Source organism: Rhinopithecus bieti, unplaced genomic scaffold, assembly GCF_001698545.2.
Source record: "Rhinopithecus bieti isolate Rb0 unplaced genomic scaffold, ASM169854v2 scaffold_7673, whole genome shotgun sequence".
NCBI classification, from domain to species: domain Eukaryota; kingdom Metazoa; phylum Chordata; class Mammalia; order Primates; family Cercopithecidae; genus Rhinopithecus; species Rhinopithecus bieti.
The window spans coordinates 4,683,582-4,697,991 of record NW_016806375.1 but is presented as its reverse complement, the minus strand read 5'-3'; the positions used below and the strand labels follow the sequence as shown (position 1 = coordinate 4,697,991).

Here is a 14,410-nt window from a genome sequence, read left to right as displayed (position 1 = left end):
AAAAAAAAAAAAAAAAAAAAAAAAAAATTGGCCTCAGATCCCCTCTGCTCCTTCTCTTTCCCCAATTTATTTATTTATTTATTTATTTATTTATTTATTTATTTATTGAGATGGAGTTTCACTCTGTTGCCTAGACTGGAGTGCAGTGGCGCAATCTTGGCTCATTGCAACCTCCACCTCCTGGTTCAAGGGACTCTCCTGCGTCAGCCTCCAGAGTAACTGGGATTATAGGCGTGCACTACCACGCCTGGCTAATTTTTGTATTTTTAGTAGAGATGGGGTTTCGTCACATTGGCCAGGCTGGTCTCGAACTCCTGACCTCAGGTGATCTGCCCACCTTGGCCTCCCAAAGTGCTGGGATTACAGGAGTGAACCACCATGCCTGGCCCCCAATATTTCTCTTCTATATATATATATATATTTGGTTCAGTTCTTTCTTCAGGACATGTGCATATCAACTATTAGATGAAAGCTCTTCTGACCACTTGCTAGGGAGAAGAGACAATGAGGGACAAAGGGTCTCAGGAAAGGTTGCAACTTGCTCCAGGTCACAAAGCTAGTTGTTAGCATGGACAAGGCTGGTGTGTTTATCTTGGGGTTTGGTTCCTGAGCTTTTATTGGCAGGGAGGTAGACTTAGTGCTTGGTGTATTTGCAGGGGAGGGGAGAGGAGTGCTGCAGATTCAGTTCCAGAACTCTCTCCTTGCCCAGCAGACCCGCTTATGAGAGCTGCCCAGAACTAAGCTCTGGATGAGCCTGGAGCACTCTTGGGGTCCATGGGGCTTCGACCCCTTGTTACACTGAGGCCCAGAGGAGAGTGACTGCCCAAACCCAAGAAAGCAACTGCCATCCTCTCTTCCTCTGATCTTGCTGTAGTGAAATTTCTTTAATCAAAAGTCAAATCTGCGACCTGAGTGGATTTGACCCCAGCTGCAATGTTTAAAAGTTAGATATCCCAGATTCCATGGCCATGGGTAAGACTGGAGCCTGCTCAGGAGCTCCCTTTTCCCTTTTCACTTGCTCCATGGGATCTGGCATAACCACTGCCCAGCCCTCCCTCAAGTTCCAGCCTGTGGGACCCTGGTTTTCCCATCCTTGAGAATTGCAAATTGTCACTGTATTTGTCTTATTCCAACCTTTCAGGCCTGATAACTTGGCTCCCCCAGCACTCAAAGTCATATACATGCCTGGGCTTGTTACTCCGCCCCGCCTCCTTTTCTGAGTCATTGTAGCAAATAGATTGAGAATAAGAAATGAGCCATCATTTGTAATTTCCGAATGGTAGGCGTGGCTGCTGCCTTAGAACCCTCTGTTGACTTCAGTTCAGTACACTTCTTGTGTCGTGCTGGTCCTGTGCTAGGGGTAGAAGTAGAGATGAGGGAGGCACTACCCCTTCTGGTAGATGCAGCCCTACAGGTTCCAGCCTGGTGGGAGGAGCTCTGGCAGGACTTGTCCCCCTACTGGCCTCCTCTGCTGCGTGCTCTCGCTCAGGGCATAACTGGTTCAAACATTCTCATTAAGGTATTGGCGACACAAGGAGAGAGTATTGGCTAAGGAAAAAGGCAGGACAGAAGTCACGGAGGAGGAAGCTTTTGATTTCAGGCACTGTGCGAAGTGCTGGTATTTCCCTCTCAATGGGACCTGTGAGAGAGGTGGGCACTCTAAAATATCCCATTTTTGAAGATGAGGTGAGGCTGAGTGCAGTGGTTCACGCCTGTAATTCCAGCACCTTGGGAGGCCGAGGCGGGTGGATCATTTGAAGTCAGGAGTTTGCGACCAGCCGGACCAACATATTAAAACCCCATCTCTACTAAAAATACAAAAACATTAGCTAGGCGTGGTAGCTCATGCCTGTAATCTCAGCTACTCAGGAGGCTAAGACAGGAGAATCACTTGAACCCAGGAAGCAGAGTTTGGAGTGAGCCAAAATCGCACTACTATACTCCAGCCTGGGTGACAGAGTGAGACTCTGTCTCAAAAAAAAAAAAAAAAAAAAAGGTAAGGGGATGGCCACTGAGAGAGATTAAGCAACTCACCCAAGGGGACAATAAAACTAGGAAGTGGCAGAACTAGAATTCCAACCTAGGCCCTCTGACTTTTCCTAGGCAGCGGGGTAGAAGCAGGTTTGATGAGAGAGAGGAGGGCTCAGAGGGTGCTGTGTGGCCAGTGGTGGAGATAATGGGTATGTCTTAGCAGCAGATGAGGCCAGTGAGAGGAGCAATTTGAATTTGTCCACTCAGAACACAGGATGTGCTGACTTCTTTGTTCTTTCTGGGCCTGGAGGAAGGCAGGAAGGCAGCTAGTATCTTGACATCTGGGGCATCTGGAAGACTTGAGTCTGTGGCCTGGGAACCAGCCTGAGCCCAGCAGCCTCTGAGGATATAAGTGCCTATCCAGGATTTATCTCTTAGAAACAGAGCCCCAAATAAAGTGAGCCTAGAGGCTGGGATTCCTAGAATGCTAGAATGTCAGAACTGAAAGGGATCCTAAAAATGTGATTTCCTGCCATAATGCCGATAAGGAATCAGATATTTGAGAAAGCTAATTTCCTAGTACTCTTTCCTTAGAATTTTACCTTGATACCTTTGGTGGGTGATGGACATGGTTCTGAAGGACAACTCATTTGGCACTAGAGGCAACTAATACATGGTGACTGTTCAGCACGTGCCCGGCACAACTGGGACATCCGCCATGAAATTCTGGCCGCTTCCTCCTGGTCAGCTTCAACCTCCAAAACGGGAGCAAAGTCACGACAGCATGGAGGTGTGAGGTGTGTTCTAGAGCTTCTCACCCAGCTCGCCTCCAGGCACAAGAGTCTTTTGTAGCTTTCCCAGCTGAGTCAGGGAGCCCACTACTCCTTGAGGTAGCTCCATCTGTTGTAACCTAGCTATGATTTTATACCAGCCCCAAGGTGATCTTTCTATACATTCCTGTTGTTCTTAATTCTGTCTTCTGTGGCTATAGAGAGAAAATGTGACCCAGGAACAGCCAGTTGGGTTCATTTTGGTAACCAGCTCATCAGTTGGTAGTAACTACCTGAAGTCCTATGCAGAAAAGGATTCTGGGGCCAAGACTGGGCTCAGAAGGAAAGCCCAGGAAACAATGCCACAGTTAACCAATTAGCAGTTAGATGACAAGTGCATTTCAATGCAAGTGTTAGAGTCAATCAATGGGTAGTGACTACCTAAAGAATTCTAAGACTATGGACTGGGCATGATGGCTCACGCCTGTAATCCCAGCACTTTGGGAGGCAAGGTGGAAGGATTGCTTGAGGCCAGGAGTTCCAGACCAGCCTGGGCAACAAAGTGAGACCCCATCTCTACAAAAAATACAGAATGAGCTGTGTGTGGTGGCATGTGCCTGCCTGTGTTTCCCAACTACATGGGAGGCTGAGGCAGGAGGATCATCTGAGCCCAGGAGGTTGAGGCTGCAGTGAGTGCAGTGAGCCATGATACAAGAAAAAAAGAATCCTAAGTCTATGTATAGTTCAGTGTAGGGGGAAAATTCACATTTGATTATTAATGTCTGCCATGGGCACAGTAATACACTATACTCACACATGGGCCACAGTGTTGCCACTCCTGGAACAGACTGTCTCTAAGATCTCATCCAGTTAAAAATTCTATGATTAAACTATATTGCTGCTTTTTTGAAGAGACAGAAGAGTTGGTATGTTTGCCCTGGAATTTATACTTGTAACCTTTTTCAAACCTTTTTTTTTTTTTACCAGTTGGAATTAGTTCTGGAGAAGGAAGTGGCTAGCCTCTGGATCAAGATCCCATGCACAGACTACATTGGCAGCTGTACCTTTGAAAACTTCTGTGATGTGCTTGACATGTTAATTCCTACTGGGGAGCCCTGCCCAGAGCCCCTGCATACCTATGGGCTTCCTTGCCACTGTCCCTTCAAAGAAGTAAGTACTTAGGGAGGAGAGAGCGTTACCACTGTGGCTAAAGAGATGGGGTTTGGAGAGAAGGGTCTTTGCATTCTCCTCCTGCAGATCTGGATGTCTCTGGATTTGTAAGCCAGTGTGACCTATCAGGAATCACTTATCTTTCAGGAGCCTCAGTTATCCATCTATGAAATAGGAGACTTGTACTTATATGTGATCTTCAGGGCCCTTTTTCCATAATAATCCATGCTGTACAGTACTATGGCAGTCTCTAATCTTGTGTGGTGGTTTCAAGAATGGGAAGAGGGGTGGTAGTTCATGGCTACAATCCTAGCAGTGGCTCTAGGAGAAAGACCCCATCAGTAGGCTCCCACTGACTGGCTGTCCACTGGCTTTCCCACAGGGAACCTACTCACTGCCCAAGAGCGAATTCGTTTTGCCTCACCTGGAGCTGCCCAGTTGGCTCACCACCGGGAACTACCGCATAGAGAGCGTCCTAAGCAACAGTGGGAAGCGTCTGGGCTGCATCAAGATTGCTGCCTCTCTAAAGGGCATATAACGTGGCATCTGCCACAGCAGAATGGAGCAGTGTGAGGAAGGTCCCTTTTCCTCTGTTTTGTGTTTGCCAAGGCCAAACTCCCCCTCTCTGCCCCGCTTTAATCCTCTTTCTACAATGAGTCTGCTACCCTCACTGAAAATCATTTTGTGCCACTTATATTTTAGGCTGGGGCAAGCAGCCCTGACCTAAGGGAGGATGAGTTGGGCAGTTCTTGATAGCCCAGGGCATCTGCTGGGCTGACCACGTTACTCATCCCGGTTAACATTCGCTCTTTCTCTCTAAAGAGCCTCGTTCATTTCCAAAGCACTTAAGGAATGGGAACCAGAGTGTTTTAGGACCTGAAGAATCTTTATAACTTTCTCTCTCTCACTCTTTTTTTTTTTGTCACTAAGTTAAAAGCAAAGTGAGAGTATTAACATTTTGTTCTCCTCCAACCCCTGTTAAATGAAGGGGCGAAAGTATTTGCTCTTAGTCTATTCCTCCCTTAACTTCTGTGACTAATTTTAATTTCCTTTCTAGATTTGCCCAATTAATACTAGGGTGCAGTGTATCCTGGAGAGGTAGGGTGTCGGGGGGAGGAATCCCTTGGGGGAGATATTAGGGGTGCTCCGTTGTTTACAAACTCAGGTACCCGCAGGGCTTAGCAAGAGACTTAAATGAGTGACAAGAACCTTGAGAAACAAGTTGCTTCCAGGCTTGATTTCGACTTTTCCCTTTTTTTTTGGAGACAGAGTCTCACTTTGTCACCAGGCTGGAGTGCAGTGGCGCAATCTCAGCTCACTGCAACCTCTGCCTCCTGGGTTCAAGCGATTCTCCTGCCTCAGCCTCCCAAGTAGCTTGGACTACAGGCGCCCACCATCACGCCTGGCTAATTTTTGTATTTTTAGTACAGATGGGGTTTCACCGTGTTGGTCAGGATGGTCTCGATCTCTTGACCTCATGATCTGCCCACTTGGCCTTGGAAAGTGCTGAATTACAGTTGTGAGCCACTACGCCCAGCTGATTTTTCCTTTTTGATTAAAGATACTATTACAATGTAAATATTTCTTATACAGAAAGTCACAGCACATGTGCCCATTGATACAAGGCCGCTGAGGCCTGGTCTCCACTTGGAAATATAATTAAGGGTGACAAGGACTGGAGTAAGTTGGAGAGTGCATAGCCAGTCTGTGAAGACAACTGCTACCTACCTATGACCAGTCAGTGCCACACAAGAATGGTGTGGGCCCAGTATTGCCAGATACTGGGAGGCTGGAGTGCAGTGGCCGGATCTCAGCTCACTGCAAGCTCCGCCTCCCGGGTTCACGCCATTCTCCTGCCTCAGCCTCCCGAGCCTCCCGAGTAGCTGGGACTACAGGCGCCCGCCACCTCGCCCGGCTAGTTTTTTGTACTTTTTAGTAGAGACGGGGTTTCACCGTGTTAGCCAGGATGGTCTCGATCTCCTGACCTTGTGATCCGCCCGCCTCGGCCTCCCAAAGTGCTGGGATTACAGGCTTGAGCCACCGTGCCCGGCCAAAATTCAGATTTTATGAAGTCTTACCGTTTTAAAAGATTGGCAGCTAATGATTTTTTTAAAAAGCTGTGCAGTGTGATGTATCCCAAACGGACTGGCTCATGGGTGGCCACTTCGCAACCTCTGATCTCAGACCATGCATGCCTTGTCCTCTTAAGACAACTCCTGTGGCACCATTTCTCCCTCCACAGTACCAAAGCCATAGAGTCCGGTCCCAAGGAGAAGGCTCTTCCAGTGCTAGAAGTATGGGCAGCCTCTCACCCGTGAGCTGTGGCTGCCTGCCTCAGTCTTGGAGTCCTGTCGGGTGAATGAGGCAGATGGGAAAGAGTTAGCTTCACCAGCAGCTGCTTTTGGAGCAGGGGTCCAAGGAAGAGGGGGTGGCCTTGACATCAAACTGCCTGGATTTTTCTACCACCCTGTTACACCATAACAACTTCTGAACCACACACCAGCCCTGAGTTCTGGGCTCATCTGAAGCCTGGAATAGCAATAAATCTTGTTAACTTGCTGACAGTTTCTCCCTTGCTTTGGCTCCAGATTTCACTGATCACATTTCAAAGGTGTTTTTGGGGTGGGGCTCTTTTGGTTGGAAGGGTTTGTTGGAATGGTACAGGTGAGCCGAGGCGATTCCAGGGACGGACCCTTCTGCTTATGTCGCAGGAGCTTGCTTGTTGTCTCTGCTTCATCGCCATCCAGTTCCCTTGTTTGCTATTTTGCTTTCCATCACATCATGACTGCGGAGGGTGAAAATCACCTGGTGACCATTGAACAGGCCCCGGAGACAAAATCTTTTTATCTGAGGAATTTAAAAGGGAGCAAAGACCACCTGGTGACTATCAAACAGGCCATGCAGAGGCAAAACTCCTTATCTGGGGAAAATAAGAAGTAATTAGACTTTCCTATTACCTAAAAGCAAGCATCTGGTTCCAGATTCTTTTCCCCAAAAAAACCTTACAAGTAACTAAATTTCTGGCGGGTGCCATGGCTCATGCCTGTAATCCAACACTTTGGGAGCCGAGGCAGGTGGATCATGCAGGTCAGGAGATTTGAGACCATCCTGGCTAACACGTGAAACCCCATCTCTACTAAAAATACAAAAAAAAAAAACTTAGCTGGGCAAGGTGGCGGGTGGCCTGTAGTCACCACGAGCTACTCGGGAGACGCTGCAGGCAGGAGTAATGGCGTGAACCGGGAGGGATGGAGCTTGCAGTGACGCTGAAGATCGAGCGCCACTGCATTCCAGGCCTGGGTGAGCAAGAGACTCTGTCTCAAAAAAAAAAAAAAAAAAAAAGTAACTAAAATTTCTGTACATCTCTAGAATGCCATGCTGAAACTGACTGTGCAACCCTAAGGTCCTGCTTTAAGGTCCATAAATATCCCTAAGGAAAAATCCACAGTGGTATGCTCAGTCCTCTCGCCAGGGCGCCCCACTGCAGTCTTCTGCAGCATTCTTCCTTTCTAATACCTTTGCTTTTTCAAACCTATACTGTTGTTGGTGAATTATTTTTACCCACTCACGAGTTGACCAATTCTCAATGCTGGGGCTCTGACACCTTGCCTGGCGATGACCTCCACAGCCGTTTCCCTCTGTTGGATCTTCCAGCCTTATTCTCAACAGTTGCTTTTTAGTTCACATTCTTGACCGAATCTCAGTAGCTCAGTTAATCTTTTTATGTCTGCTCTGCTCTTGAGTCATATGTTCCTTAAGGTTTCTTAGGGGTGGGGGATGAGAAGTTAAAGGTGGCATCTTCAATCACAGGTCAAAGCAGACTTTTTAATAAATGGTGCTGAGCCAACTGGAAAGCCACTTGGAGAAAGCTGAGGTTAGACCTATACTTCACACCATATGTAAGAATGAACTCCAAGTGGATCCAGGATCCAAATGAAAGAAAATGAAGCCATATAAATACAGAAGGAAACGTGGTGGAAATATCCAGTGGCAACAAAATATTGACACATTTGACTACATAAAGAGAAAAAAAATGCTTGGTAAAAACACAATAAAATCAAATGACTGGGAGAAAAATTTATCCAGCCTATATCATAGACAAATAGTATTCTTACTATATAAGGAATTAAAATTAAGGGACAAAGGACCAAAACTTGATAGAAAACTGGGAAAAGACATGAACATACACACTCATGTAAAGATATAAAATGGCTCTTTAAAATGAAATATTTGAGCTAACTCCTTAGAGAAATGTAAATTGAGATAATACTGAGATACCATTTATCATCTCTCAGACTGGTGAAAGAAAGAACGACACATTCTGTTAGGCAAGGCTATAGGGAAACACACTGTCGTCACTGTTGGTGGGAATGCAAACTAGTATGACTTTTCTGGAGGGAAATTTGTCAGTACTTAACAAATGGCAGAAGCATTTACCCTTTGACACAACCATTTCCACTGTGGGAATTTCCCTTGAAGATGCACCTCCAACAGTACAAATATACGGATGCACAAGATTACTCATTGCAGCACTGTGACTGCAAATATTGGAAACAAAGTCATGTTCATATACACGAGAAAGACTGAGTAAACCATGGCACCATGGCATACTCACATGAAATATTACTGAGCTGTAAAAAAAAAAAAAATGAGGAAGATCTTTATGAATCGGTATTGAGTTATTTTCAAGATATATTAAATGCAAAAGCGAAGTACAAAAGTAGAATGTGGTACTTTTTATGTAAGAAAGAAGGAGATGTAAGAACATGTATCTCCTTGTTTATGCAAAGTAAATAAGGAAAGATTGGCCAGAAAGTAATGAGCCATTACTCTATGGATGGTAGGTGGGTGTAGAGTAGAAAGAAAGGAGAAATCATAATGGTATAAATGAGATAGGGATGGAACACTGCCGAGTGTATCTGAGTATATTTTGTTTAACTGTGACTCTTAGAGCCATAGTAATGTTTCTTATGCCCCCAAAAGTAATTAAAGTCAACCAGGATATGAGGAGAGTTCAAAATGAAATACAAACAGTAACAGATGAACTTAACTGTATTTCAAATGCATAGTACAACCACGTTGAAGGAGGTGGGCAAGAAAAATAAGAAGTTATAGAATTTTGATGGGATACTTGAAAGAGAAAAGGAACAGTACACAAATACCAGAGTCTAGTTAGCAAATTTTTCACAGAAGCAAAATTAGCAATTCAGGAAGTCCTTTAGGTGTATATTAGAATTGGGAAAATAAATATATGGTAGGTAACAACAACATGGGGGACATATTGAAAGGACTCAGGAACCAAATTGAACATCCCTCAGTGGCCAAATCTTGGGCAATTTGAGCAATAAAATAATGACAATAATGGGTTATAGTCCACTGACTCAAAATACACTATAGAATCCCATACACAATGGAATCACAAATGTAGAAGGAACGATAGAAATAGAAGTAATGATTGGGTATGGTGGCTCACACCTGTAATCTCAGCACTTTGGGAGGCCAAGCCATGTGGATCATCTGGGGTCAGGAGTTCAAGACCAGCCTGGCCAACATGATGAAACCCCTGTCTCTACTAAAAATACACAAAATTAGCCAGGTGTGATGGTGCGCGCCTGTAATCCCAGCTACTCCGGAGGAAGGAGAATCACTTGAACTCGGAAGGTGGAGGTTGCAGTGAGCTGAGACCGTGCTGCTGACCTCTAGCCTGGGCGACAGAGTGAGACTCCATCTCAAAAACAAACAAAAAAACACCATTAGGCAAACACCCTAGGAGTAGTTGTTGCAGACAAACACCTATGAATGCCGAATTAGTGAATAGAAGTATGATGGGAAACAGGATTTTGCATGATTTTAAGATCTCTTCACAAGATACTAATTACAAAGGGAAAACAGTCACTATAGTGAAGAAACCTGACAGAAACCACCTTAACCAAGTGATCAAGTTAACATCACCACTAATAAGGCATACTGATACCACATACCTTCCAGTATGGTGAACTGAGAAGGGCACAATGTCACTTCTGAGGAATTGTCAGAAATGTGCAGTCTCAGTGCAATTATGAGAAAAGATCAGACAAGCCCAAACTGAGAGACACTCTACAAAATAATTGACCAGTACGTTTTGAAAGTGCCAAGGCCGTGAAAAGGAAAGACTGAGGAACAGTCATGAACTGGAAGAGAATAAAGAAATATGATAACTAAATGCATTGTGAGATTCCCGATTTGGATGCTGGATTAGAAAAAGGACCAGAAATAGGATTTCATCAATGTCAGTTATTTGGTTTTGATAATTGTACTGTGGTTATGTAAGATGTTAACATTAGTAAGAGCTGGGTGAAGGATACATGGAAACTATTATTTTTGCCACCCTTTGAAAGTCTAACATTTTTCAAAATAAAAAGTTTTACAGATATATTGCTGAAGTTTTCATTTTGAGAAAAAAAAAGATATGAACCTTATATGAGTCAGGGTTCTGTACAGGGACAGAACTAGTGGAACTAACAAAAATATATATAAAGGGGATTTGGGAACTGGACAAAGGCTGGCTGGTGTGGCTGGAAGGAAAGGGTGTAACTGGGGCAAGAAGCCGGAGAGGTGGGGAAAAGCCTTTTGGTTCACCTATGTCTCCCTGACCAGGAAACCAACTTCCTAAGTGTCTTAATTTAATTTAATGTAACTTAATTTAGGAGAGCTAAGTAATTAAACATGAGGCCAAAGTACATAAGAAAGCGGCAGCCTTTTATTGCAAATATGCACACACTCTCGGGCTAGGTTCTCCGGTCCTCAGGTATGGGGCCAGGGAAGTCACGCAGGCGCTCTCAGGTTAGATTCTCTGGTCAGCGAATGCCTGGCCGAAGAAGTCATGCCGGCTCCTGACGGCGGCGGATTTTTATGCATTGGTACTGGAAGGGGGCGGGCAGTGGGCGGGATAAGGGCGTGATAGGGGCGTCTCCATAGGCGTGGCCGGGTAAGTTTCCATCTCTTCGGATTGACGTCACCTGGCGCATTTTCCCGGGTGCGGGCTGCATTTTCCCGAGCGCCAGTAAGTTGGTGATGAAGAACCCGGAAACAACAGGTACTGCTCCATCTTGTTCACCTTCCTCCATTTTGTCCCTTCTCCCTCACCCAAACACTAAGTTTAAGTCCACCTGAGAATTTTCCTTTGAGAGAGTTTATCTTGCCAAATAAATTTCACTTCCAATTCGGGTTGGCATGCCAGGGAGATGTTCTGCTCCCCAGCCCCTTTTTCTTCCCTTTTGAACTCAGATCTGGGAATTGCTGAAGGAGCTCCTTTGTGGGTTTGAGTCAGGCACAGCGTGGGCATGGCGGATAACAAGACTTGTAGATCCTTAGAGAGCTGCCTGTCAGTTCCATTCCCAGGGCACTGTGGCTTATAAACCACTGCACTTATGCACTGACTTATATCACCTGGTAGCCAACTCTTAACTCTTAATGCTTCACCTTCACATGGTTGACTTCCCCAGCCCAGCACATGCAGGGCTTATGTGCTTAGCAATCTCAGTTTGTGTTCCTTAGCAATCTCCACTCTCCCATTTCTTTTTTTCCCAATGGCCTTGTTTTTCGTTTTTTTTTTGAGACAGAATCTCACTCTTGTTGACTAGGTTGGAGTGCAATGGCATGATCTTGGCTCACTTCAACCTCTGCCTCCCGGGTTCAAGCGATTCTCCTGCCTAAGCCTCCCAAGTAGCTGGGATTATAGGTGCCCCCCACCACGCCTGGCTAATTTTTGTATTTTTAGTAGAGACGGTGTTTCACCATGTTGGCTAGGCTGGTCTCAAACTCCTGACCTCAGGTGATCCACCCACCTCAGCCTCCCAAAGTGCTGGGATTACAGGCGTGAGCCGCTGTGCCTGGCCTCCAATGGCCTTGTTGAAGATCTGAATTCAGCTTCTTCTTAAACTGATTGATTTTACATATCATTCCCCTTTATGCCCCAACCGTTGTCCAGCTCAGTCATGTTGAGATAAATCACCTTTGTCCAGTAGAGAAGTACAGTGGGAATTGATTCTGAAGGTCATGGGGGACCTTCCCACATTCTTTGTATCCTTCTAGATCTCTCTGTTCCAACTCTTAGGTCCCAGTTTTTGCCAAAGAAGCATGTGGCAGCAGAGAATTCCGCCTATGTTGCAGAACTGGAGTGACCAATTTGGATCCTATCAGTGCTGACTGCCATCAGAAAGTGTTTTCTAGGCCGAGCGCGGTGGCTCAAGCCTGTAATCCCAGCACTTTGGGAGGCCGAGACGGGCGGATCACGAGGTCAGGAGATCGAGACCATCCTGGCTAACACGGTGAAACCCCGTCTCTACTAAAAAATACAAAATCTAGCCGGGAGAGGTGGCGGGCGCCTGTAGTCCCAGCTATTCGGGAGGCTGAGGCAGGAGAATGGTGTAAACCCGGGAGGCGGAGCTTGCAGTGAGCTGAGATCCGGCCACTGCACTCCAGCCCCGGCAACAGAGCGAGACTCCGTCTCAAAAAAAAAAAAAAAAAAAAAGGGTTTTCTATATCAGTTACATGGTGACCTCTTATCTGATAGCTTACCTCCCTTATCTGATTTTTGTATATTGCTCTATTCTGCATCCAGACCTTTGTTCCAGGCTTGGCTATCTATCCTCTGTAGATCATATCATGTATGAGAAGCAGAAATCCTTGCATTCCTCTTTTTTCCAGAGGTTCTTTTGCAACCCAGGGTCTATACATTTCATGAGGTTTGTGATTGTTTTGGAAACTGCATGCAAAACTTATGCATATATGTGAATTTTATAGAAGGAGGAGCCACAGCTTTTATTGGAATGTTGGTGGGCTGCATGAGTCCCCAAAAGTCATAAACCACTGCCTTACCTCCATTTAATTGCTCCATATTCTATAGTAAGGTTTCCATATGTTCCTCAAAGCCTTTCTTTCTCCAAGTTCATCGTCTTGATCCCAAAAGAGCACAGACTTTATATTGGCTGATAGCTTTCTATCTAGTGGTAGGATATTCTTCCCTACCTCTCCTTCATGATAACACAGCTACCTCATATCTCCTCTGAGAGGTTGTTGTTTGGCATCTGACCATTGGTGAATGGACAATATATTACAAAGGGGGAATGCTGCTAACTCCAGCTGAAATGCCTGTTATGCAGGTCATAATATCAATCATCTAATAGAAGGTGAAGTTGAAAATTGATACTCTACAAATATTCATTATGCTGTAGAGTTATGCTTTCATTGGTGTTACAGTTTACAATAAAAAGCTTTTAGAAGGTGGCATTTCTACTAGAGTGAAACAAATCGTCATTAATACTTTCCCCCTTCAAATAAATTTTCTTTAGTTCTGAAATCAATACATTATTTTTTTTAAAATGCAACAACACAGGCAAGCAAAAGAAAATATAAAATTTGACTGGGCAGGGTGGCTCACACCTGTAATCCCAGCACTTTGGGAGGCTGAGGCAGGTGGATCGCTTGAGCCCAGGGGCTTGAGATCAGCCTGGGCAGCATAGTGAGACCCTGTCTCTATTTTTTAAAAATATATAAATACATAAAAGAAAAAGTGTAAAATTTTACTCATAATTCAACCCACTTGGTGAAAATTCCTGTGACAATGTGCTGAGTATTCAAAATTATTTGACTGTATGCATGTAACTGATTTAAAAAAAATGGAATCATGTTTCATATTCTATTTTTAACAGCTTTATTGAGGTATAATTGACGTATAATAAACGCCACATATTTGAAGTATCCAACTGATAAGTTTTGACACATGTACCCTCCTGTGAAACCATCTTCACAATCGAGATAGTGAACATGTTATCTGTCCCTTCCAAAAATTTCCTCATGCCCCTTTGTAATACCTCCCTCTCACCTATCTCATCTTCCACCGACCACTGAGCTGCTCTCTGTTGCTACAGATTAGTTTTCATTTTCCAGGCTTTTATATGAATAGAATCATCCAGTTCGTATTCTTTTTTTTGGTCTGGCTTTTGTCATTCAGCATACTTAAAGATTCATACATTTTATTGTGTATTTCAACAGTTTGTTTCTGTTCCTTGCTGAGGAATATTCCATTGTATGGATACATCACAATTTGTTTATCCATTCTCCTGTTTATAGACATTTAGAGTATTTCCAACTTCTTTGCTTTTTCAAGTAAAGTTACCATGAATATTTTTGTACCAGTCTTTTTATGGATATATATTTCTTTTTTCTGGAGTGGAATAGTTGGATCATGTGGTAGGTATATGTTTACATTTTAAAGAGACTAGAAGATGTTTATCAAACTGATTGTAGTACTTTCTATCCACATAGCAGGGTGTGGAATTTCAGTTACTCCACCTGCTCACCAACACAAGCATGGCCAGTTTTTGTGGTTGGTGGATAAGTTAATTTCTTTTATTCACTTTCAGAATATCAGAGTTGACAGAGTCCTTAATAATCCATTAGTCCAGCCCTTCACTTCATAGACTGAGAGATGGGGAGGAACTTGCCTGAGGGCCAGT

The 14,410-nt window shown here is 44.5% G+C and overlaps 1 protein-coding gene across 1 annotated transcript in view; it reads left to right on the top strand.

The window, feature by feature from the left end:
• The window catches only part of GM2A (ganglioside GM2 activator), a 16,697-nt gene extending 10,922 nt beyond the window's left edge, over window positions 1-5,775 (top strand). The window contains exons 3-4 of the mRNA XM_017875741.1: window positions 3,729-3,911; window positions 4,294-5,775. Coding sequence (XP_017731230.1) covers window positions 3,729-3,911; window positions 4,294-4,449 — 339 coding nt within the window. The 3' untranslated portion in view covers window positions 4,450-5,775. The remainder of the gene's footprint in view (window positions 1-3,728; window positions 3,912-4,293) is intronic.
• Window positions 5,776-14,410: the final 8,635 nt, after the last annotated feature.